The 25,107-nt window shown below is 42.9% G+C and overlaps 1 protein-coding gene across 1 annotated transcript; it reads left to right on the top strand.

Annotated features, from left to right (window-relative positions):
- Positions 1-1,182: 1,182 nt before the first annotated feature.
- On the top strand, positions 1,183-24,658 carry Ube2b (ubiquitin-conjugating enzyme E2B). The gene is made up of 7 exons (XM_013030958.1): positions 1,183-1,677; positions 3,722-3,802; positions 7,323-7,348; positions 13,541-13,630; positions 15,429-15,517; positions 16,720-16,858; positions 24,077-24,658. The coding sequence occupies exons 1-6, from the start codon at positions 1,634-1,636 to the stop codon at positions 16,846-16,848; spliced, it is 459 nt and encodes a 152-aa protein (XP_012886412.1). The 5' UTR covers positions 1,183-1,633; the 3' UTR covers positions 16,849-16,858; positions 24,077-24,658.
- Positions 24,659-25,107: the final 449 nt, after the last annotated feature.

The following is a 25,107-nucleotide window of genomic DNA, read 5'->3' as shown; positions in this document are numbered from 1 at the left end:
GAGCTGTATCTCAAGTGTTAGCATGCTAGTATTGAGCAAAAAAGCTTAAGGACAACAGCCAGGCCCTGAGTGCAAGCCCCAGAACTGGTACCAAAAAAAAAAAGCTGCAGCCTACCCTCCCTCCCGCCAACAGAACTTATAGGAAAGTTTCAAAGTCAACACTTCTGAAAACCCTACTGGAGACACTTGAGGTCCACTTGCACTTTGCTGGTATAAAAAGCCTGAAGTAAGTTACCTGTCTAGATACATAACTCCACCCATGTCTGGGCTCTCTCACTCCCCAGATCTGAATCACTTTTGTGTTTTGATAACTTCCCATCGATTATGCACTGAGATCACACCCTGGCCTTTCTTGACCCGTAGGTACTTTACCCTAGATAGGTTCACAGAGTGACCTACCCTAAGTAAGTCCACAGATTCACCTTTAGCCTCGAACAAAATAAGACCCTACACTGTTCAAAAAGAAACGTACTTATTACCTGATTTATATTATTGTAACCCCTCCGTACATCACCTTTTCAATAAGTTTTTTTTTTTTTTAACAAAGGGGTGGGGGGAAGGCCCTAAAGGAAAACAAAAAAAGAACCTCTAGTTCCGTGGGCTATTTGAACAAGACCAGGTCAATCTGTCATCTCTGCCCGATCCTGGAAACTCCACTCAAATGGGAGGCACAGACTCTACTTGGTGGCCTTAAAGCATGATAGAATTTTAACTTCGGGCCTGGGAAGTCAATGCTACTTTTATTCCCCTCTCCCCTCCCGATCCTCCCCACCAAAAATGGATAAACCACTTGGACATAGATTAAGTCCAATTTTTTTTTTAATTGTTTTGGTTCCCTCTTATACAAAAGAGGAAAACCAAATGGTTTGCTTCCACCACGACTCCTTCGGGGCCAGCGTCCCCCGCCCTGCACCCGGGACAAACCAGGAGGACAACTTCACAAAGGTGGGGCTCCCAACCCGGGCCGGGTAAACTCTGAGATCCGGGCGACGCTCTCACGTGACCCGTTCTACGCGCGTCACAGGGACACGTGGTTCTGGACATTTCGTTCCCCTCCCTCCCCACCCCCAACCCCCTCAGAGGAGGGGGGGGGGAGGGTGGATTGTTGACAAGGCCGCGAGCGGTCACGTGACATCGCGTCATTTTCTCCCCCCCCCACTCCCTCCCACCTCCTTTCCCTGAAATCTCGGGTCCGGATGCGTCCTTTCTTCCTCTCTCCCCATCCCGCCGAACCGAAGACAGTGACGGGGTGGGGAGAGACCAAGGAAGCGTCCCGGTTTTGGCGTCTCCCGGCTCCCAGCCTCTAAGAACCGGTCACCAGGGCACACGAATCTTTGCCGTTTAACTCCAGCAGCCCAACATGGAAGCCGCCCTAGCCTAAGAAGTACCCGGAGCGGGCGGGCGTCCAGACGCCCCGCCTACCTCCCACCTCACTGGCTCGGTGGTAGCGGCGGAGGGCGGAGGGATCTGGAGGCGGCGGAGGGAGACGTCATTGCAGGGTTGTTTGTGCAGTCTCGGCGGCGGCGGCGGCGGCGGCGGTGACCCACAGTGATTCGGCCGCGGCGCCGGGGGGTGGGGGGGGGCTGCGCGGGACTCTTTTCTTTCAGACTGACCGCGGGGGAGCTGGGGAAGCATGTCGACCCCGGCTCGGAGAAGGCTCATGCGAGATTTCAAGCGGTAAGGGCCTTCACCTTTCGTCAAGATGACGGCTTTCTCCCCCCCCCCCACCCTGCGCGGGGCTGCAGGGCCGGGCGGGCGGGCGGGGGGTTCCGGACACCTTCCCTTCAGGACCCCCCTCAAGCGGAGGAGGGCGGCTGGCGGGAGGCGATGGGCCTATGGGGGGGGGTCTGCGGACGGGGTGAGGGGAGGTCGACGCAGGCCCGGCTCACTCTGGCAGCGGGCAGCTCTCGGTGCTGTTCCTTCTCTCTTAAGTAAAAAAAAAAAAAAGGTGGCGTTCGGCTGCCTTTCGGGGTGCCCGCGGGCCCTTGAGGGCCGGATGCTCGACGTCTCGGCCCCAGCACTCAAACCTCACCCCCCCACACACACCCCTGTACTCCGCGGCACCCCCCTCCTTGATCCCCTAAAATGGAGCTCTGTGGATGGGTTTAGGCCTCGCCTGCAGCACCGATCAGCTTTGTTAAAAAGCCCCGCGGAGCTCCTCGGTGGAACCAGATTGAGGCGAGCTCCCCCCTCCCTCCCCTTCCACCCCCATTCCTGCCCTTTCTGCAGTGAGGGTGGGGTCCACCGCGCGAGGTCCGAAGGTGGTTAACCCATCCCCCCGAAACCCGACTCTGCCCCCGTCTGCCGGGAGGACCTTGAGAACTGGCTCAGAGACCTGGGCCTCGGGTTTGGCCTTCCCTGTTGCCAGTGCCTTCTGGAACAGCGTTGGCTAGTGAATAAAGGCCTATCTATAGCCTTTCCAGTCTGGGGGTGGGGGGGGAGGAAGCGTTCCCTCCGACTAGAGCTAATCCGATACTCTCGAGGGCCTCCTTTTGTAAAAACAGGGTTTTGTTAGGAGGTGTGGGACTTGGAGGAAGTGACCCCCCCCACCCCCCGTTGTTTACCTTTCATCCAATACTTAAAGGTAGGGAAACAGAGTGACCAGTTGAGCATTACGATTTTCTGTGTACCTGGTCTGATTGATGCGAATAGTTAATATATGAAACTTAACCATTTCCCAAAATACTCAGGAAGTAATTAACCTCACGCCAGTACAAAGCCCTATTAGCAGAGGCATTTACTTTATCATTTAGGTAGTTTTTAGCCTCTTAAAGATGGGTATTGAACCGTAAGTACTGGAGGCCTTATTTGCTTGAGGTTAACCAAACGGTACACTTTTCATGTGGACTAATTGCAAAGTATTATGACACATGAAAATGACCACATATGTATTTTTGTATACTGTAGAAATGGTTATTTTTGTTGAGGTGATATTATTTAAAAGATACTCTTAGTACAAAGGTCTTTTAGTCTTGAATTTGCTCCCATTACTGAAATTCAAATAAAACTTCATTTTCTGTCCATCATTTCCTCTTATTGGTTATTGGAGTTCTCTGCTTAATTCTAGTTGAACACATGGCACCTTTGGTAGTTTTCCAAGGGTCTTCATGTTACGAGAATTTGATGATCACAACTGTTAAAGGTTTTGTATTGACTCTCCTGTAGAGTTGATCTTAGTGCAGATACTGCTGAAAAACTTGATTACAAAGCCATTTCTGTCAGAAGCAAGAGGATCTTTGCTACATCTTGCTTCCTGATTAAATTGAAGTAGTTCTTACTGATTTAGTGTGTACACTGAGAGTTGCTTGCTTTTCTTTTTTTAAATTTTAGTAGCAATGTACAAATAGATATAGCAATAGTTAAAATTCATTGTTCTTCAGTCTTTAGAGAAGGAAAGTTGGTATTTTTGTAAAACTATTTTTTGCCACTGTAGTTTGAAATTTTTATGGCTCTATACTAGTTCTTGAAAAGGTTTGTCTTAATTTTGATATTTGAAGAGATGATTCTTAACCATTTGGATTCACAGATAATTAGCTGTATATAGTAATGTACCCCTGGTTGATCTATTTAAATCAAAATATGGCTCATTCCAGTGCAACACAACAACAAGGAAGTTGATTTAGTTACTCTCTCAAGTAGGTGATACAGAGTCTATAGGTACTCTATGGCCTCTTCATTGCCTTAATGTTCAACTTTGAAAATTATTACTCTGGATTTCTAGATTGCAAGAGGACCCACCCGTGGGGGTCAGTGGTGCACCATCTGAAAACAACATCATGCAGTGGAATGCAGTTATATTTGGGTGAGTGAAAAGATTTGCTAAATAATAGGTATGGTGATTTTTAAGAAAAGTATGTATAACAGGTGTCTAGGGAAAGAGACTAAGATAAAATCTGGTTTTGGAAGGATTGAAACTCCAATATAAGGTAAAAAATACTTTTTTGGGGGGGTGGGGAGGTGTTAGGGATTTTAGGCAGGCACACTGAGCAAGTACTCCAGCAGCAATGTGTTCCTAGCCCCAGAAAACACATAAAGGTTTGGCATTTGTATAAGATTTCTTTGCTTCTTGCTGTTAACAACAAATGGTTTTGTTTTGAGACAACGTGGTGTTTGCTATTTTGCCTATGCTAGCCTTGAACTATTTGGGCTCAACTGCTCCTGCCTTAAATAGGGTATGTAGCTGGACATGCAGCTGCTATAGATGAACCACGATATTGGGCCCAGCTACATGACATTTTTGTACTAAGTAAAGTTGTTCTATTTAAAAAAACAAAACACTTGTTGGTGCCAGGCACTGGTGGCTCATGCTTGTAATCCTAGCTACTTGGGAGGCTGAGATCGGAGACTGGTTCACAGCCAGTCTGAACAGTCCCTGAAATTTATTTCCAATTAACCAGCAAAAAGACAAATGTAGAGATGTGGCTCAGGTCTTAGAGGGCTAGCTTTAAATGGAAAACGCTAAAAGAGGTTCTCTTGGGTTCATGCTCCAACACCCATGCGAAAAAAACAAACAAAAATTGGAGGTATAACTCGGTGATGATGTTTGTTTAGCATATGTAGGGCATTGGGTATGATCCCCAACATGCATACCTATTTGAAACTAAATTGTTCTGGGTTTACTGATTCACACCTATAATACCAGTTATTTCAGGAGAATTGAGGTTTGAGGCCAGCCTGCTGAAAAAGTTATTGAGACTCCCGTTTCAGCAAACAAGACAGCCTAGTACCATAACTCTTCCTGTTTTCATAGTATAAGAGGATCTGGTCTGAAAAATAACCTAAAGCAAAAAGGGATGTGGGTGTGGCTAAAGTAATAGAGTACCTGCCTAGTGAGCATAACACTGAGTTCAAACTCTAGTACCACAAAAAAAAAAAAAAAACAAGAAAAAAGGATGAAAAAACTAAATGGAACCAGGTGCAAATGGCTTATGCCTGTCATCCTGGCTACTAAGGAGGCTGAGATCTGAGAATCACGGTTCAAAACCAGCCTGGGCAGGAAAGTCTGTGAGACAGTGCCCAGGCCCTGAGTTCAAGTCCCCCGACCGACAGAACAACAACAAAATCCTAAATGGAATGAAATAATAAAGGAGAAAAGATAAATTATGTGTATGTAGAGCAAATGTTTATGCATGTTCTGTGGGCACCTTGAGAAGGGGTGGAATAAAACACTGAGAATTCTCACTAGCAAGAATTTTAGCTGAAAATGTTGTATAGCCCAAATACTGGCATGTCTTTCCATACCTGGCAGATATATGCTTTCTTATGCCTTTAGCTTTCTTGGGTTTGATCTGTTCTGTTTTGTTTTTTAATTCTTTTAATACTAGAGTTTTGTGGTGAGATACGTAGAACCAATACTTTAAAAATAATTTGAGGGGCTGGGAAGGTGGCTCAGTGGTAGAGCGCATGCCTTGCATGCCAGAGGCCCTGGGTTCGATTCCTCAGCACCACATAAGCAAAAAGAAAAAAGCCGGAAGTGACGCTGTGGCTCAAGTGGTAGGGCGCTAGCCTTGAGCTGAAGAGCTGAGGGACAGCACCCAGGCCCAGAGTTCAGGCCCCATGACCGGACCCAAAAAAACAAAAACAAACAAATAAAAATAATTTGAGGGGCTGGGAAGGTGGCTCAGTGGTAGAGTGCTTGCCTCACATGCATGAGGCTCTGGGTTCGATTCCTCAACACCACATAAACGGAAAAAGCTGGAAGTGATGCTGTGGCTCAAGTGGTAGAGCGCTTGCCTTGAGCTAAAGAGCTGAAGGACAGCACCCAGGCCCAGAGTTCAAGCCCCACGGCCAACCAAAAAAAAATAATAATTTGAACTTCTACAAAGTAACTTATAAGAGTACATTCTGAAAAATAAAACAAGTGGTTTGTCCATGTAGGATAAAGAAATTCTATTACATTTAGGCTATTAACTTGCTTCTTGAGACACGTCTGATTATGTAGCTCAGGTTGGCCTGGAACTCTTAATCTTCCTATGTCCGTTTCCCAAATGTTGGAGTTACAGGTGAGCACCATCACGTGCACCTGGCTTCTTTGAGATCTTTTTTTTTGGGGGTCTGGTTGTGGGGACTGAACTCTGGGCCTGGGCGCTGTCCATCAGCTCTTCAGCTCAAGGGTAGTGCTCTACCACTTGAGCCACAGCGTCACTTCTGGCTTTTTTTTCTTTTTTGTGGTGCTGGGGAATCGAACCCAGGGCCTCATGCATGCAAGGCAAGTACTCTACCACTGAGCCACCTTCCCAGCCCCCCCTTTATTTTTTTTTTTTCAGTTGGTTGTGGGGCTTGAGCTCTGGGCCTGGGCACTGTCCCTCAGCTTTTCAGCTCAAGGCTAACGCTGTACCGCTTGAGCCACTTCTGGTTTTCTAGTGGACTTTCCTGCCTGGTCTGACTGGTCTGGCTTTGTACCGTGATCCTCAGATCTCAGTCTGCTGAGTAGCTGGAATTACAGTCGTGAGCCAGCAGCGCCCAGCTTTCTTTGAGATCTTGAATATACTTTACCAGCAATAAATTATATGCTGCTACTTAAGAAAATTAAACTGGAATTTGGAAGCAAAGGTCTGAACCTAATATTGGCTTTCTTGGTGAGACAGCTATGCTTAGCTGAAAGAAATCTATTACTCTGTTGGAAAGCAGGACTTTTGAATTTGGTGTCATAATTACCTTAAACTGACTGGTATTAATTTCCTTTACATTACTGTAAAATGAAAGAATGCTGTTTTTAATACATATTAATGACTGAGCTTGGTGGCAACTGCCTGAAAATCTAGCACATGAGAGACTGAGGCAGAATGATCACTTCATTGTGGGCAAATAATAAGGCCTTGTCTTTAAAAAAAGAAAATTACAAAATTTTCAGTCTTGTGAGCAGAATTCTTGTTATGTTTAAAATCATGGGGGGGGGTGGGAATCTGGCTTAGTGGTAGAGTGCTTGCTTAGCATGCACAAAGCCTGGTTTCTATTCCTCAGTACCATTTAAACAGAAAAACCTGGAATTGGTGCTGTGGCTCAAGTGGTAGAGCACTACCTTTGTGCACAGAGAGACTCAGACAGTGCACAGGGCCTGAGTTCAAGCCCCAGGACCCCCCCCCAAAAAAAAAAATCATGGGCAGATTTGTTTATTTAAGTAAAATCACCCTAAAAGAAAAAACAGTTCTTCTTTATGCTTCTACCTATTAAATGCCAAGGCTAAAATGATGTTCAGCTACTTCCTCAAAGCTTTGTACATCATTGCATGGTCCCCTTTTAGTGTTGGAGTTTATCCTGTCTGTTGAAGAAAAGGGAAAAGCACAATAAAAAATGTTAATTAGAATTCTTCTTGTTTTTAGGCCAGAAGGGACACCCTTTGAGGATGGTAAGTTATTCTTAATTATTTTCTATATAGTATAAAAAAGATGTTTTAAAATTAGAAATTATAACACCCGGGTATCTACTTTTCAGCCATATTCTACTGTTAATAAGTTCAGCTAAAACTCAAGACTTGCTGGGGCTGGGTGCTGGTGGCGCACACCTGTAATCCTAGCTATTTAGAAGGCTGAGATCTGAGTATCATGGTTTGAAGCCAACCTGGGCAGGAAAATCCATGAGACAATGCCTAGACCCAGAGTTCTATCCCCAACATTGAAACCAAAAAAACCCCTCAAAACACTATATAAATCAGCTTGGTTGCTTGCAATGCTAGTTCTGTTACTTTTTATATCATTTTTGGATAGCTTGTAGGCCTAGATGACAAGGTTTGAGGTTTGACAATGGTTTGTATTTCTGTGGCCTTATAGCAGCATGTGATGTTGAGGTAGGTATCAGGGTATAATCCTGCTTGTTTACTTTATCTGTATTCATTAGCTATTGTGTTAACATGCTTCTTTTTGTGTGTAGTGCTGGAGATCAAACCCAGAGCTTTGTGCATTGGTAGGAAAGTACTTTACCACTGAATTAGACCTATCTTAGACGTTTTTCTTAAATGTTTACAGCTGCCAGAAGCATTCTGCATAATTTTTTGTATCCTGGGTATATTCACCAGGAGCCAGAAAAATGGGAAACTAGTTTTTGTATGTTTTTTTTTTTTTTGCTGGTGCTGGACACTGTCCTTGCGTTCCTTTTTTGCTCAAGGCTAACACTCCTATACTGTTAGAGTCACAGTGCCGCTTTGAGCTTTTTCTGTTACTTATTGGAGATAAGAGTCTTATGGACTGGGCTGGGAATGTGGCTCAGGGGTAGAGTGCTTGTCTTGTATGCATGAGGCCCTGGGTTCGATTCCTCAGCACCACATACACAGAAAAAGCTGGAAGTAGGTGCTATGGCTCAAGTGGTAGAGTGCTAACCTTGAGCTGAAGAGTTCAGGACAGTGCCCAGGCTCAGAGTTGAAGCTCCACAACCAGCAAAAAAAAAAAAAAAAAAGAGTCTCATGGACTTTCCTGCCCAGGTTGGCTTTGAACCACGATATTCAGATCTCAGCCTCCAGCCTCAGAACGTTCCTCAGATCTCAGCCTCCAGAACAGCTAGGATTTCAGGCATGAGTCACTAGCACCTGGCTAGAAACTAGTTTTATTTATTGTCCTGTCGTGGGGCCAGAACTCTGGGCCTGGGTGCTGTCCCTCAGCTCTTTAGCTCAAGGCTAGCGCTCTACCACATGAGCAACAGCGCCACTTCCAGCTTTTTTCTTTTTGCTTATGTGGTGCTGAAGAATCAAACCCAGGGCTTCAGGCATGCAAGGCAAGCGCTCTACCACTGAGCCACCTTCCCAGCCCTAGAAACTAGTTTTAATATGTGTTTAAAATTGAAGTTATCAGAATTATTTTAACAAGCTACTTAGATTTTTTTTCCCCTATTATAGCAATAGTTTTTGTTTTGCTGGTCCTGTGTCTTGAACTCTGGGCCTGTGTGCTGTCCCTGAGCTTTTTGCTCAAGGCTAGTGCTCTACCACTTGAGCCACAGCTTCACTTCTCGCTTTTTCTGTGATTACTTGGAGGTAAGAGTGATGGACTTTTCTGCCTAGGCTGGCTTCAAACCATAATGCTCAGATCTCAGTCTCCTGAGTAGCTAGGATTACAGGGAAGAGCTACCTCTCCCAGCCTAACTGACCTTTTGTTGTAATTTTCCTTAATACTACTCTGTGTGATGAAATGGGAAGTCTGACTAATACACTTTTTTTTTCCTTTTTTTTTTTTGTGCTCGAGGCCAGGATACTATCCCTGAGCTTTTTCACTCCAGGCTTTTCCACTCTACCAATTCTTGCTTTTTATGGTAGTTAATTGGAGATAAGAGTCTCAGACTTACCTGCCTAGGCTGTCTTTGAACTACAGGTCCTCAGATCTCAGCCTCTTGAGTAGCTAGGATTAAAAGCCTGGGTCACTAGTGCCAGACTTTAAGCACTTTTTTCTGCATGCCACAGAGTGATGGTTACTGGGAAGAAAAAGTCTTTTTGTCATGGAACAGTTTTTATTGAAAGAATAATTGACAGAACTGGAATGCAGCTTAGCAGCAGAGCACAAGCTTGCTTGGCCTTGGTATTCAGGAGGACATGGGTACAATCAGCATAGGGTTGGGAAGTTGGGGAACCAAAAAAAAAAAAATAGGATACATAGTACCACAGATTGCAGTGAAACTAAGTACAAAAAATTGTTGATAAGCTGGGCACTGGTGACTCACCCCTGTAGTCCTAGCTACTCAGGAGGCTGAGATCTGAGGATCACGGTTCAAAGCCAGCAGTGGCAGGAAAGTCTGTGAGACTCTTACCTCCAATAAACCACTCAAAAAACTGGAAGTGGTGCCATGTCTCAAGTGGTAGAGTGCTTGCCTTGAGCTGAAGAGCTGAGGGACAGCGCCCAGGCCGTGTTCAAGCCCCATGACTTGACAAAAAAAAAAAATGGTTTTTAACTTCTGATTCTACATTGCAACAAATATTTAAGAAATGACCATTTCTTTTCTGCAGTAACAACAAAAAAGAATACAATTACCTGCTAAAAAGGCTGTGGAAATGTCCTTTTTTCAATTACACATTTGTGCTAAACCAGATTTTCTTCATGTACTGTACTTGAACCAAAACAACATATTGTAACAGATTGAGTGCAGAAACAGATAAGAGGAGCCAGCTGTCTTCTGTTAAAGCCAGTCAATTAAAAAAAAAATGTGTGTGTACGTGTGTACATGTGGGCATGCTGGTCCTGGAGCTTGAACTCAAGGTCTGGGCGTTGTCCCTGGGCTTTTACACATGAGACTACTAGCACTCTACCACTTGAGCCACAGCTCCATTTCCAGCTTTTTGGTGGTTAACTGGAGTTGAGTGTCTCATGGACTGTACTTCCCCAGGTAGCTTCAAATCATGATCCTCAGATCTCACTTAGTCTTCTGAGTCAATGGGATTACAGGCATGAGCTAAATAGTGCCTGGCTAATTTTTCCCCCAATACTGAAGATTGAACCCAGGGTATTGATTCCTAGGCTAGTGCTATACTAACGAGCTAATGTTCCAAGCTAATGTCTTTTGAAGTTGCTCATTTGAAGTTGCTCAGTGTAGCCTGCATCTTGAGATTTTTTTTTTATTGGTGGTGGTACTGGGGTTTAAACTGAGTACCTTGGGCTTGTTTGGCAATTACTGTACACTTGAGCCATACTCCCAGCATTTTTTGGGGGGGGGGTCCGTTCGTGGGGCCTGAACTCGGTCTGCGTGCTGTCCCTCAGCTCTTCAGCTCAAGGCTAGCGCTCTATCACAGCGCCACTTCCAGCTTTTTTCTTTTTTGTTTATGTGGTGCTGAGGAATCGAACCCAGGGCCTCATGCATGCAAGGCAAGCGCTCTACCACTGAGCCACCTTCCCAGCCCATTCCCAGCATTTTTACTTGAGAAGTTTTGTGGTGGTGTGGTGTTTGGTTGGTTGGTTGGTTTTGTGCCTGTCATGAGGCTTCAACTCAGGCTCTGGGCACTATCCCTTTTTTGCTCAAGGCTAGTTCTCTGCTGGTTGAGCCAGAGCTCTACATCTGGCTTTTTGGTGGTTAATTAGAGATGAGTCTCATTGGGGGCTGGGAAGGTGGCTCAGTGGTAGAGTGCTTGCCTTGCATGCCTGAGGCCCTGGATTTGATTCCTCAACACCACATAAGCAAAAAGAAAAAAGCTGGAAGTGGCGCTGTGACTCAAGTGGTAGAGCGCTAGCCTTGGGCTGAAGAGCTGAGGGACAGCGCCCAGGCCCAGAGTTCAGGCCCCACGACCGGACCCCAAAAAAAAAAAAAAAAAAAGAGTCTCATTGACTTTACGGCCTCATCTGGTTTTAAACCTTATCCTCAGATCTCAGCCTTCTTAGTAGCTAGGATTACAGATGTAAGCCAATGGCATACCCAGCCTTTTCTATTTGAGTTTTACTTTTCAGCTCTCAAAATTTTACCATAATCTTCCTAGCTCCACCTACTATGTACTTCAGATTATAACTATGTGTCACTATGCCCAGCAAGCATCTATTTTTTTGTTGAGGGGAAGGAGGGATGTTTTGGTACTGAAGCTTGAACTCAGATCCTCCCTCCCACCTCTTACTTGGCTTTTTTCCCTCAAGGCTGGTGTTCTACCACTTGAGGCAGCTTTTTGCTAGTTGGAGATGAGTCTCACAGATTTACCTGCCCCAGCTGGCTTTGGACATAAATCTCAAATCTTAGCCTCCTGAGTAGCTAGGATTATAAGCATGAGCTACCAGTGCTCAGCAAGCTTCTATTTGAAAGATTGAGATTGGTGCATCTTTTCCTTACTATGAATATAATCTACTTTTCAGCCATTTATTCAATTGTTCATTATGGGCCTCAGCTTCCTAAGTAACTGGGATTACAGGAATGTACTTGCACATCCTGCTCAATTAAGATTTTCAAATATCAACGAATAGAACTAGTGGTTTGCTGGAGATACTCTGTACTGATTCTAACTCTTTGACGTTATTATGGTGCTGCCTTCCCACGTCTGATGATGAGGTGCCATAAAGTGGTATGCTGTTAGAGATACTGTTTCATGCCCCATGAATTCATGATGGACTAAGTATAAAGTGACTACAAAGCCTAAGGAGATAAGTGTTTTATATTTGTGTTCATCTGAAGTGTTATAAAGCCATTACTTTCCTTTCTTCCACATAAGGAATAAGGATACAGCTCAGTGGAAGAGTTTGTGCTTAGCATGCACGGGATCCTTGATTTGGTCCCCAGCACAGCGAGCGAAATTAAGCATAAGGACAACTTCATTAATTGTGTTTTGAGTGCACACACACACACACATATAAGCAAATGTGAAATGGGAGTCACCTATGGTTTGCTTGTATCTTTGGTCATCCTAATGTCATATTTCCAAACAGCAGCAAAAATATATAAATCAGTGGAAGTTGGTTGTATTCAACCTATATGACTGGTAGAGATATAAAAATTCTCTTTGAAGTATGAGAGAGACTAATCTTGATAGATTGAAGCTAGGACTTGAGAATTTAGACCAACAGAAGTCTTGTTTTCACTTGTATTGATGAAATAAGGCAAGAACCTTGTGGAAATCTGGATTGGTTTTAGTTTTATTAGAAGCTAACCAAACGAAATTGGTTTACTTCATTAGAAGTAAGTTATAATTTTACTGTTTATCCAAGGGATTGTAGTTGAAGAACCTCTCCACCCTTTAAATGGATTTCCTCTAAATAAAAAAGTTCTAGTTATGTCAGCCCAAACACAAAGCCATTAATAATGGTTAATGTTTACTTCTTAGAAGTAGAATTGAAACTACAATTGGACATCCTTAATTTCTTTGTACTCTTTTTTGGTCAGTCATGGGGCTTGAATTCTGGGCTCTTTCAGCTTAAGGCGAGCATTCTACCACTTGAGCCACAGCACCACTTCAGGTTATTATCTTAGAGATAAGTCTCATGGACTTTCCTGTCCAAGCTGGCTTTGAACCATGATCCTTAGATCTCAGCTTCCTGAGTAGCTAGGATTCCAGGCGAGAGCCACCAGCACCCGGCTTTCTTTGTACTCTTTACAGGTTGCCTTTGTTAGAAATTCATGATTTTTTGAAATCTTCTCTCTGTTGACATTAAATACTGACCAGAATATGTGTTGTGTTGGCCTGTAACCAATAGTAGGAAATTACAGAAAAGCCTATTGATTGTTGGCATATTCAAATGAAGAGTTTGGTGTGGGACAGAACTTACTTCCACATCAGCACCCAAGTCTAATTGGGTTCTTTGCCATGTGGTAGTCTGCCCCTTGCAAAAATCCTTTGGCAGCCACTTTGCAAGCTATAATAAACTGTTGGATGTTCTCTGAACGTGTAGCTTAAAATCTTGGTAACTAGGGCTCAGTTGCCATACAGTCTGACAGTAACACTCACACTAGAAAGGCTGTTCTGCCTGTGCTTGCCAATGCTGTGTGATACCAGCCTTAACATAAATAGAAGTATAATATGTTTTATGTGCTAAAGCACAGTTCACTCCTTAAATTTTGTGTGCTTGTGCAAAAGCCAACATGAGGTTGAGACTCAATTGAAGAAATTTAGTTGATGGCTTCACCATATAATTATTACTATTTTTTTTCCCTTTAGGTACTTTCAAACTAGTAATAGAATTTTCTGAAGAATATCCAAATAAACCACCAACTGTTAGGTTTTTATCCAAAATGTTTCATCCAAATGGTAAGTAGCAATTTATTAGACTTTTAAGATGATAGTGGGGCGGGGGGGGAGGTAAGGAGGGCAGTGGTCTCCTTCCTTTAGGTCTAGTTGGTCATTTCTCAGTCAGGACCGGCCATGTCCATGCCATCCATATTTTTGTAGCTGAAATATTAACAAGCTTCCAAACTTGATAGAAAATTTTGTTGTAATATCTTCTGAACTGAACATAGTGTGTATTTTTTTACAGAACTGTGAACAATAACCAACAGGTTTTCACCTGAAATCTGGCTTTTTAAAAATACAAATATATGGGCTAAAGGCATGTCTCAAGTGGTAGATTGACTGCTTAGCAAGTGCAAGCTCACGCTTGTCTGTAATCCTAGCTATTGAGGAGGCTGAGATCTGAGGATCTTGGTTCAAGGCAAACACTGGTACTGAGGCTTGAACTCAGAGCCTGGGCACTGTCCTTGAGGGGTTTTGCTCAAGGATAGCTGTCTTCCCACTTGAGCTCCATTTCTGGCTTTTTGATAGATAGTCAGAGATAAGAGTCTCATAACTCACTGTCCAGGCTGGCTTCGAACTGTGATCCTCAGATCTAGGCCTTCTGAGTAGCTGGGATCACAGACTTGAGCCACCAGTTCCTGGCTTGCATTTATTTATTTTATTATTTTATTTGATTTAATCATGAGAGGAATGTCCCTATAGGGAAAGCAAACCATAAGATGAAGAAAGGTTAAAGGAACTAAAAGTATTCATAATCCAACTATTTAGATAGTTACATATTGACATTTAAGAGTGTTTTGGTTATTAAAAGTTTTTAATATATTTTTACCAACATAAGGATTGCTAGATCTAAATAGTTCATAAGCTTATTTTTGAAGGTAATATACTTTATCTTTCTATATATAAACATTAAGTAGGTACCATTCTTATGGCTCATTGTTATTCAGATGTACCATTATTTATCTCTTTATTTTTGTGGTACTGTACTGGACATTAAACCCCAGATCTTGTGTACCCTAGCCAGACCCTTCCCATATGGATCACAGGCAGTTTCTAGTGTTTTACTCACAGATGCTATTAGAGTAAACATTCTGAATGTTTTAATTTCCTTACTCTGATGATATAATTGCTGTGCTAGTTAATAAACAGTTTTTCAAGAGCGTTATTTATTTATTGGCAGTAGTAGGGTTTGAACTTGGCCTTGCATTTAGAGAGGTACTCTACTACTTGAGCCACATTCCTAGCCTCTTTTTAGCACCTTATTTGAAGTAGGGTCTTAGTTTCTACCTTGCATCCATTTTATTCACCACACCTAGCTTCTTCTCTTGAAATAAAGTCTGGTCAAACTTTCTGGTCAGGTTGGTCTGGAATCCTGTCCTCCCATTCTTTGTCTATTACTCCACACAACCAGGATTTACAGCCATTGATTAGTGCCGGCCCAAAAACTTTATTTAAAGGTATATAGAAAAACGAACTGATTGCTCACATCTGTAATCCTAACTACTCAAGAGGTTGAGGATCCTGGTTTGAAGCTAACCAGTGCAGAAAAGTGTGAAACTCTTATCTCCAGTTAGCCAGCAAAATGCCAGGCAGGGACATGTGGCTCCTCTGGTAGAATGTCTGTCTTAAGTGGAAAAGCTAACTTTTAAGCTTCTAATGATAAGATAGCTAGCCTTGAGCAGAAGAGCTCAGGGACAGCATTGCCCAGGTCCTGAGCTCAAGCCCCCTGACCACCACCAATAACAACAAAAAGAATTCTTTCAACGGTTAAAATATGACAGTTAACCTGTAATCAACTTGAGTGTTGTCTTTGCAGTGTACGCTGATGGTAGCATATGTTTAGATATCCTTCAGAATCGATGGAGTCCAACATATGATGTATCTTCTATCTTAACATCAATTCAGGTAAGCACATGTTAGGATACATCATACTTTGTCAGTGGTCAATGGGATCTAGTGAGCTCCTTCAGAAACACTCCAAAGACAGGTAAGCAGTATAACACAGCACCTAGGTAAATAATGCACAACAGACAGGAACTCAGCTGCCAGCTGGCTGGTCTGCTCTTTTGTTAGTTGACCACATGAGATCCATTCTATAATTCCTTTCTTGATCATGTATAACACACATGTTCTTAGAAGTCAAATTAAACTCATGCCTATGCCAGAGCAAGTTGTAGAAAAGAAAACCTTTGGGGAAATAAAGATGATTGCTTGAAAAACCATAGAGACCTCAAGAAAATGCCAATTTCAGAGAAACATTCATATGTTGATCCATCCAAGAAATTAGTGTGTGCATGTGCATGCATGCATGCATGTGTGTGTGTGCACGTGTGAGCATGCACATGCGCCCGCCAGTCCTGGGTCTTGAACTCAAGGCCAGGGTGCTATCTGTTAGGTTTTTTGCCCAAGGCTAGCATTCTGCTACTTGAGCCACATTGATATAGTTTAGAACTGGGGGATGTAGCTCTGTAGAAGTGCTTGCCAGCTGTTTCTAAGGCCCTTGTTCAGTCCCAAATAATAATGATGAGGGCTGGGAAGGTGGCTCAGTGGTGGAGTGCTTGCCTTGTATGCATGAGGCCCTGGGTTCAATTCCTCAGCATCACATAAGCAGAAAAGGCTGGAAGTGGTGCTGTGGCTCGAGTGGTAGAGTGCTAGTCTTGAGCTGAAGAGCTGAGGGACAGTGCCCAGGCCCAGACTTCAGGACCCACCACTGGCAAAAAAAAAAAAAAAAAATGATGATAGATTTTAACTTTGGAAAATACTGGCTGGCTACTAAGCTGTTTACACATTACATCTTAACCAAATCAAGCTCTTCTTAGTAAGAAAGTCTTGAGTACACTGAAAAGTACTGTTGTTTTGATTTTTCTTGAAACATCTTAAGGCAATTGAGAGTTGTTTGGGGAACTTAACACTGCTTAGAAGTAGGAAACCTTTTTAAAGCCATTTCTGAAAGTATTTAAACCTAAAAATAGATGTCATTCTAACCTCTAAAATTGTTTGCTATTTTGTATAATTTTTCTATATTCCTTATCTGTGCTGTTAGTATAAAAAGAATAACTCTGCAAATCTCTTTTTTCTTTTTTTCTTCTGTCTCCCCCCCCCCCTAGTCTTTGTTGGATGAACCGAATCCAAACAGTCCAGCCAATAGCCAGGCAGCACAGCTTTATCAGGAAAACAAACGAGAATATGAGAAAAGAGTTTCGGCCATTGTTGAGCAGAGCTGGAATGATTCATAATAGACAACTGGTCTGTTCATCTTTTTCATCATTGTTGTGTATAATTTACCTCCCAGTAGAAAGGCTAACAAATTTTAAGTGCCACAGGTTTTAAGGATTCTGCAAAAAAAGAAAAAAGAAAAAAAGTCCTTCAGTTTAGAACCTACAAAAAGCTTGTGTATCTTGATTAATGTACTTTTTATTGCATGGTGTGAACTAAGTTATTGCTGCATAAATTTGTAATATATCCTGTTTGTATTTTTTTCCAAGTGTATAATGTTGGTGTGGAGTTTTCATGACAGAATATACACATTTTGTAAATCTGTACTTTTTTCAAATATTGAATGCCTTATTTTTGAATTCTTTAGATTTTTAAATTGGAGAAAAGCACTTAAAGTTTTTTATATATGAATATTACATGTAAACCTGTTAAAATACATAACTTCAGTGCAAGAGACTTTGTCACTTATTTCCTGATGTGGGTAGGAGGGGCTAACAAGTCTCTTGGCCCTCTATCAGGTGAGAGCTTCATTTTGATTTCAAAAGAGCATTTCTGTTTTATCAAGAGAGTCTTCAAATTTGATTCAAAATACCAATTCTAATCTCCATTTTTATTTTGACGATACCTTTAAAATATTAGTTTGGGTTGAGTAATTATAGATATAACTGGTTTGATTCTGTCCAGTTCTATGTTTAGGCCACTTGTTATTATGGTTTATTCGTCCATTACTCACTGTTCAGCTGTACCTTGCCATCTCACAGCTGGTACCCCTACCAGAGCAGAGAGAATGGACGCAACTTAATCCTGCTGGTTGGTAGCACTTTCAATGTAACGAGGAAAAGTAAAACCCATCCACACTTAGTAAAATTCATGCCCCACTAGTAGCAATGAATTAGTTGCCTTGATTTCAGCAAGGCAAATAGTTGGAAGGAATTGGTGTGATTTCAATATTTCTAAACTACCTTTTCATGCAATTGCTTATCTGTTTATTCTGGGAAAATGTTTTAACACCGAGGCCTGATGAGTTGCTTTCTCTTGTGGAGATTTTTTTTTTTTAATCTCCTAAGTTGTATCAAAGTTGTGCTGCATCTTAGTTTACTGGATGAATTTAAAACACAGTATTGTAGAAAGCTAATACAAAGTTATCCTATGCCTTCAAATAGTATAGAAAATGGAAAATATACAAGTAAATTCTGTTGAACCACTTGTGTAGTCTCTCTAGTAGTTAAAACTTTTCAGTAACCTGGAGTTTCTTGTCATACCCATGCCAGCCTCCTAGAAATACGGTAAGAAGATTGGGTTAAAGGGTGCCTTTATCTACAATTCCTATTCACTAAGCCAACTTTAACACTGGATTGGATAAGAACTGGTGTTTCCCTTTAAAATTGGTTAAACTGGGTATGGTGTCACACACCTTTTTTAACCCCAGCACTTGGGAGGCTGAAGCAAAAGGATGGCAAGTTCAAGGCTAGCCTTAGACTGCATAACAAGGCCTATTTCTCCCCAAGAATTTATTGCTTGGCAAATGTATGGGTAAATATTTCATCTTAGGGAACTTGGTACAAATGGGAATACATCTCTTGAAATCATGGCTAAATACAAGAGATGCTTTATTTAAAGGTACTTGATTGTCATATTTTGATACTTTACTAGTTTAGCTTTAAAATTACAGCCATTTTACTTCAGTGACACCTATATTAAGCAGTGGCTATGAGGGTCTCTCATTAAGTTGTATTAAATGCTATTTAGTACTGCTTCAGCACCCACTTTTAGCCTTTAATCTGTTTTTCCTTGCCCAGGTTAAAGCTAGCACATTAAGTGGTGATAGATTATTATAGGAAGCTATGTTGACCTTAGTTCAACAGTTACATGAATCTCATACCCGGTCTGCATAGCTTTTGGAGAAAATTCTTAGCAAAGTCCACTGATCCGTAACACCTGTTTTTTATTCTTTGGCCTTGGAACAGCTTTCTATTTCTTTTATTGGGTATCAAATGTGAACCTTCAGTCGATAATAGGACATGTGAAAATACTTGTTTTTAAACTCTAGGTAAAGTTTTCTACAACTATGGAAAGAAGCTAGAAGTAAGATACTTAGGTATAACTTTGTATTGTTGGAATTGTGGTAAAAGTTTAAATGCCTTTGTCTTGTGCTTCCTTGGTAACAATACTTCTAGTATAGAACAGTTTGCACAAGGCACAATTCTAAGCTCTTTAGCATTATTTCATTTTAAACTCAGAGTAACTTTTTTTTGTCCAGTTGTGGGGCCTGAACTCTGGGCCTGGGCGCTGTCCCTCAGCTCTTTAGCTCAAGGCTAGCGCTCTACCACTTGAGCCACAGCACCACTTCTGGCTTTTTGCTAATGTGGTGCTAAGGAATCGAGCCCAAGGCCTCGTGCATGCAAGGCAAGCGCTCTACCACTGAGCCACCTTCCCAGCCCTCAGAGTAACTCTTAAGGTAGATATTACAATGTTATCGAAGAGGAGCTAAGATTTAAAACCTAGTCTGACTTTTTAACTAGTAACTAACAATACTACCCACTCAGAGATATTAAAGGGATTGAGACATTCATTCTAGTTTGTAATATTTTAGAGTTATACATAGATTTTTATCCAATGAAAAGGTCTTTGATCATCATTTCCCATTCCCTACCCCCCATTGTAAAGTCTAGATATAGGAACCCTTTTCTGGTCTCTTGTATAAAGGACTCTGACTTACTAATAAACCACATTCTCCTGTTCCTGCAACTATTCTTGAGACTGTAGGACGTTCCTTAAGTGCCTTCTACCCTGAACAACAGAAGTGTTACATTAATATCAGTACCTCAGACCTGAGCTCTTTTTTTCTTCCTTTTTTATTCTCTCTGATCCTAGGGCTTGAACTCAGGGCACTGTCCCTGAGCCTCTTTTGCTCAAGGCTAGCACTCTACCACTTAAATCACAGCACCACTTCCGCTGTTTTCTGAGTAGTTTACTGGAGATGAGTCTCAGACTTTCCTGCTGGGGCTGGCTTTAACCGTGATCCTCAGATCTCAGCCTTCTGAGTAGCTAGGATTTCAGGCATGAGCCACCAGTGGCTGGTTACACTCTTACACAGCTGAAATATAGTCAAAAAGCATGCAAGCTATGTATTGGTACTGAACTTGTAAGTCTGTTTCATGCTCAGTAAACAAAAGTACCTGTGTATTGTTTTGGTTTTGATGCTGCAGTGATGGGACCCAGGACTTGGTGCTTGCTAGGAAAGTACTCTACCAATGAGCTATATCCCCAGCCCTAAGGTTTTTAAACATACTACAATTTCCCCAAATTTGGGGGTTTAAATAGCTGTTTACTACCATTCCTTTTGTATTTGGCAATACAAAGCACCAATGGGATATCGCAGTTACATGAGGATTATGCGTGTAAAACAGAGAAGCCAGTCGTTAGCAGGCTATGGAAGGTAAATGAAATTGTCCATAGAACAGGAGGGTCCCCCATGGAGGTGGAAACTCCCTCTGTTTGCATCCTATCTAGTTAGGGAGAAAGTAAGCTGATCTCTGATAGGGCAGTCTTCTATTATTTTAGACTGTAGCAGGCTAAATACAATAGAAAAAAAATCCTGATATTGAAAGGATTGACTTTTTCTCTGTCCTTTGGACAAAGGAGAGATAATGACCTATGTGTGCTATTCTTCCTTCAGAAATAATTCACTATCATTGAAGGTAATCTCAGCAGTGGCTTAACATTTTAATGTTTTTGGGACTGAAAAAGATGAAATGAGTTTTATAAACCTTGTTGGTTTGTGCTACCATGATTGTACCACTCGAGGTTCAACATTAGCTCCTTTATGGTTGAAATCCAGAGCCCTGGAAGGGGTTGAGCTCCAGGCCTGTTTGGCATATGGAAGGCTCAGAATTAGTTGAACATGGAATTCTGCCATTTCCTAAGAGCTCTAAAGCTTGCCTGTGTGGTGCTTTTCTTTGTCAGCAATTTCTGGGTTAATAAGCTGGTGAAAACTCTTGGTTCAACCTCTAGCCCTACACATACCAAACAAGGAAGATGCTCCTGTAGCCTTAGGAGAAGTTGGCTGTTAGTGAAGGCTTATTGGAAAGACTGATCCATAAAGTGTTGCTGGATGGGGCACCTGCAGAAAAAGAAAAGTTTTTCCTGGGATGCAGGAGGGCTTCTCTCCTGCATTGAAAGCTGCCAGGCTGAAAATTTGTCTTTTAAGACTATTTACTGCAGACCTCTTAAGGATGAGGAGCAAAGCGTTGGTTACAGTTGCTTCCTCTCTGAAGCCCAAAGTTGTCTTCTTCCCTTCCCCCTTTACATGACAAGATTTTTTTTTTTTTGCCGGTCATGGGGCCTGAAGTCTGGGTCTGGCTGGGCGCTGTCCCTCAGCTCTTCAGCTCAAGGCTAGTGCTGTACCACTGGAGCCACAGCACCACTTCCGGCTTTTTCTGTTTATGTGGTGCTGAGGAATCGAACCCAGGACCTCATGCTTGCAAGGCATGCACTCTACCGCTGAGCCACCTTCCCAGCCCCATGACAAGATCTTTTGCTAAGGATACCACAGGCTGGACTGGCAGCACTCCCCAGGTAGCTTTGGCTGGGCTCCTTTATAAAGTCATAGAAAACAGTTGGGAATATTAGGACTTGAGTGATTAGTGCTAGTACAAAGAACAGTGAGAAGATGCTCACCACCTCATTTGCCATCTTTCTGCCTTCCCTGATAACTATAGTCAGGACAGTTCTGGGGTAAGTGGAAAGGCAATAAGATGAACAAGGGCAGCACTGGGTTCTGATGAATGGATGTGTCAAACAGCACTCTTCCCTGACTTGTTAGCATTACAAGGTAGTTTGGTGGGGGAGGGAGAGAGGTGGGGGGTGGTGAAGTGATGGTAGTGATTTTTGCTTTTCTTGGTAAGACACTAGTGTAGCCCAAGTACTAGGATGACATGTGTACCATTGTGGCTAATGAGAGTCGTTTGTTGTTTCACTTTAATGGGCTGGATCTTCATTTGCTGGACAGAAGGCACAGTCAGCATCAGGGATCAAGTTAGAAGAGGAACAATATAAGTATCAAAGAAAAACTAGGCAATGCTTCCCAGACAGCCTTGGTTCACAGGGAGAGGTCTGGAGATCAGTAGAGAATCTTTAAGGCCCAAGTTCTAAGTCCTCCTGGGAAAGCCTTTATAAATAGCAGTCCTGTTTATTTATTTCTTTGTTATAAAAGTAGTCATAAAAGGTAATTTGGTAATTACAAAAAAAAAGCAAAAGGAGGGAGTATGAGTCATATATTATCTGAGATGTCGAAAACTACTGGTTTAAGGAGAAGTGGCTGTGGTCAGTCAGTCATAGCCTAAACTGTACAACCAGATGAGCAATCTAGTGGGTGTAATAAAGCAAAATGGGACCAGGCCTCCTGCCCCGCAGCATTGGAGCAGACAAGGCCAGGAGCATATTCCACGCAAGCCTAAGACCCCCGATCCTAGAGGGTTCTAGAATACCTAGTGTTGGGGATGTGACAACATAGGCTTTGGCCAAGTTCTGCTTCCAGGTGACCATTTCCCCATTTCCCCCTTGCCTCTGTCCCTTCTCCAGAATATCTGGTATTTGGTTGGTGTCTGCTTCACAGATGCCAAGTTCCATGTTGGGACCAGCTTCACCCTCTTGCAGCCTTGGGGATAGAACTTGGTAGAGTGGAATGATTGTGAACCCCCTGTGTTTCTTTGGTATAAATCTAACTGGGTTGAAAGTTTTCCTATCTTCCCAGCCTGAAGAGGCCAGAAATGAAGCAATGAGAGCCCACTCAGTGCCAGGTATATCTGCAGGCATTCACTTTTCCACTGACTCCTCCAGTAAAGCATGGAAACTTGGGAAGTGGTGCTGTGACTGTAGTGGCAGAGTACTAGCCTTGAGTGGAAGGAGTTCAGGGACAACCCCCCAGGCCCAGAGTTCAAGCCCCAAGCCCAGCCAAAAAAAAAAAAGATTGGAAACGTGCCCACTTTGTGATGCCTGCGCTAGGCTAACTTTGCAATAGGAAGGAAGCATCAGCCAGCTCATGCAGGGGACAGAAAGGGGCCAAAGGGAAAGGAAAAAAAACCTGAAGGGGAAGAGATTGAGGTAAAGCAAGGGAACACACACACTGTTGGCCCCTTACTGCTGTAACTGTTCCTCCAATAACCAGGGAAAGACCAAAACTGGTCTCAGCTTAACTGGTTCTCCTCTAGGCAAATAAGGTTGAGAAGTCAAATTCAAGGATATGCTTTGTTGACTTGCCTGCTAGTCTGGGAAAACTCAATGGGGCTAGTTTGATGGTATTTCTTGTGTGGAGGAGGGAGTGGACAATGAAACTGTATTTTAAAACCATGTCACTGGGAAAATACATCATCTCCAATACAACAAATAGGCTAATTATCATTTCAAGTCATAAATTGCTGAAGTAGACAGCATGGTCTAACTTATCCAAGAGATAAGTTGCCATGCTGGGGCAGGCAAAAATAGAGAGTAGGCAAAAAAAAAAAAATTTTTTTTTTAAGGAAAAACACAAGGAACCTGTTAAAGTTCTTTTCTGAACCACTCCCTCTTCTAACCTCTCACCTTATATCCACTTCATGCTTGGGTATATAACAAAACCAAGCAAAGTAAAGACCCAATCTGTCTGGTAAACAGGAGGTTGGCACACAGACACATCTGTTCTCAGACTTCACCAGATCATAAGTGAAAGGGAAACCTGCCAGCTTTTTGGTACCTGTGTAATAAGAACAACCCTGGACAACCCTGGCTTGGTACAAGGGGTACTTCCTACCACATGGAATTTAGGCTCCCAAACTGTCTTTGACCCAAATCTTAGCACCAGTTTTTCTCATTTCATTTTTTTTTGCGGGGGGGGGGGTGGGGGTGGGGAGCACGTAGGTACAGGGTCTTGAACTCAGGGCCTGGGTACAGTCCTTGAACTATTGTGCTCAAGGTTGGTGCCCTGCCACTTGAGCTACAGCTTCACTTCTGGCTTTTTGGTGGTTGATTGGAGATAGTCCCACAGACTTTTCTGCACAGGCTAGCTTCCAACTGCAATCCTCAGATCTCAGCCTCCTGAGTAGCTAGGATTACAGTCGTGAGCCACCTAGTAACTAGCTCACTGTCTTTACTGAAACAAAAGAACCAGTGTCCAGAGGCAATGAAGTATGCCATAAACTTACTGCCATCCTTAGTTTCTTCATGAATGTTGCTTAAAATACTAAAATTCCCATTCCTCTTTTTAAATAGATTCCGGCCCTCAGCCCTAATGGTCACTGGCAAAGACTTTTATTTCCCAATGGATGAGAGAGACTCCATCTTCTTGGTCATAGTTGGGAATGAGTTGCATGTGGTCATCCATACACGGTCACACAGGTCCAGCCGCCGCTTCACCTGAGGCTCCTTAGTCCTTGCATCCATCGAATCTTTGGCTTTGTTATAATCTTTGGATTTGTTATAATGCATGCTGCACTGGGCCAGGCGGTCCTTGAACTTTGCCAGCTCACTGGTCACCAAGGCCTGAGCTTGAGACAGAGGTGCATGACCGCTCAATGCACTGTTGTCTTCATAGCAGTGGGCCTGCACCAGAACACAAGGCCCTGCGTCTTCCAGATGATCTCTCTCCACATGCTTCACCATGGAATCCACCAGCTCTGATACCAGCAACTGCTACAGCTCCACCATGGAGACCCCGTGCTGCATTGTTGCTTGGCTGTATTCTAAAGATGCATCCCTGTCAACGCTGGCAAGGAAAAAGCTCTGGCGCACATACCCAGATCTAGGTAAAAGGGAAAAAAACAAACAAAAAAAACCAGCTCAAATTTAATGATAGCTCAAGTCTCATTCTTGTTTTCTATTCTTTGACTTCCAAGGGACTCTGTGTTAGGTGATGATAGTCTTTTTTTTCATGCATGTTGTATCCTGGTCCTGAGGCTTGTACTTGGTCTGGGCTCTGTCCCTGAGCTTTTTCCGTTCAAGGCTGGTGCTACCACTTGAGCCACAGCTCTGCTTCCAGGTTTTTGGTGTTTAATTGGAGCTAAATGTCAGACTTCCACCAGGGCCAGCTTCAAACCATGATCCTCAGATCTCCGCCTTCTAAGTAGTTAGGATTACAGGCATGAGGCACCAGCGCCCAGCAGGTGAGTTTTTGGTCCAGCTCTTCAGTTGGTTCTCAGTGTGTGGATGACTGTGAGCAAGCCTTCAAGCCTGCCTATCACTGACAGACCTCATGCCAAGCACTCTGCCCTATGGTAGCTTTGGGTAAAAAAAAAAAGAAACCA

Source organism: Dipodomys ordii, unplaced genomic scaffold (assembly GCF_000151885.1).
Source record: "Dipodomys ordii isolate 6190 unplaced genomic scaffold, Dord_2.0 Scaffold135, whole genome shotgun sequence".
NCBI classification, from domain to species: Eukaryota; Metazoa; Chordata; class Mammalia; order Rodentia; family Heteromyidae; genus Dipodomys; species Dipodomys ordii.
This window is presented reverse-complemented; position numbering and strand designations above follow the sequence as displayed.

Coding starts and splice junctions, on each gene's coding strand:
- Ube2b (XM_013030958.1), top strand. CDS start 1,634: ATGTCGACCCCGGCTCGGAGAAGGCTCATGCGAGATTTCAAGCG. Junction 7,349..13,540: donor AGGGACACCCTTTGAGGATG/GTAAGTTATTCT, acceptor TTTTCCCTTTAG/GTACTTTCAAACTAGTAATA. Junction 13,631..15,428: donor CAAAATGTTTCATCCAAATG/GTAAGTAGCAAT, acceptor TTGTCTTTGCAG/TGTACGCTGATGGTAGCATA.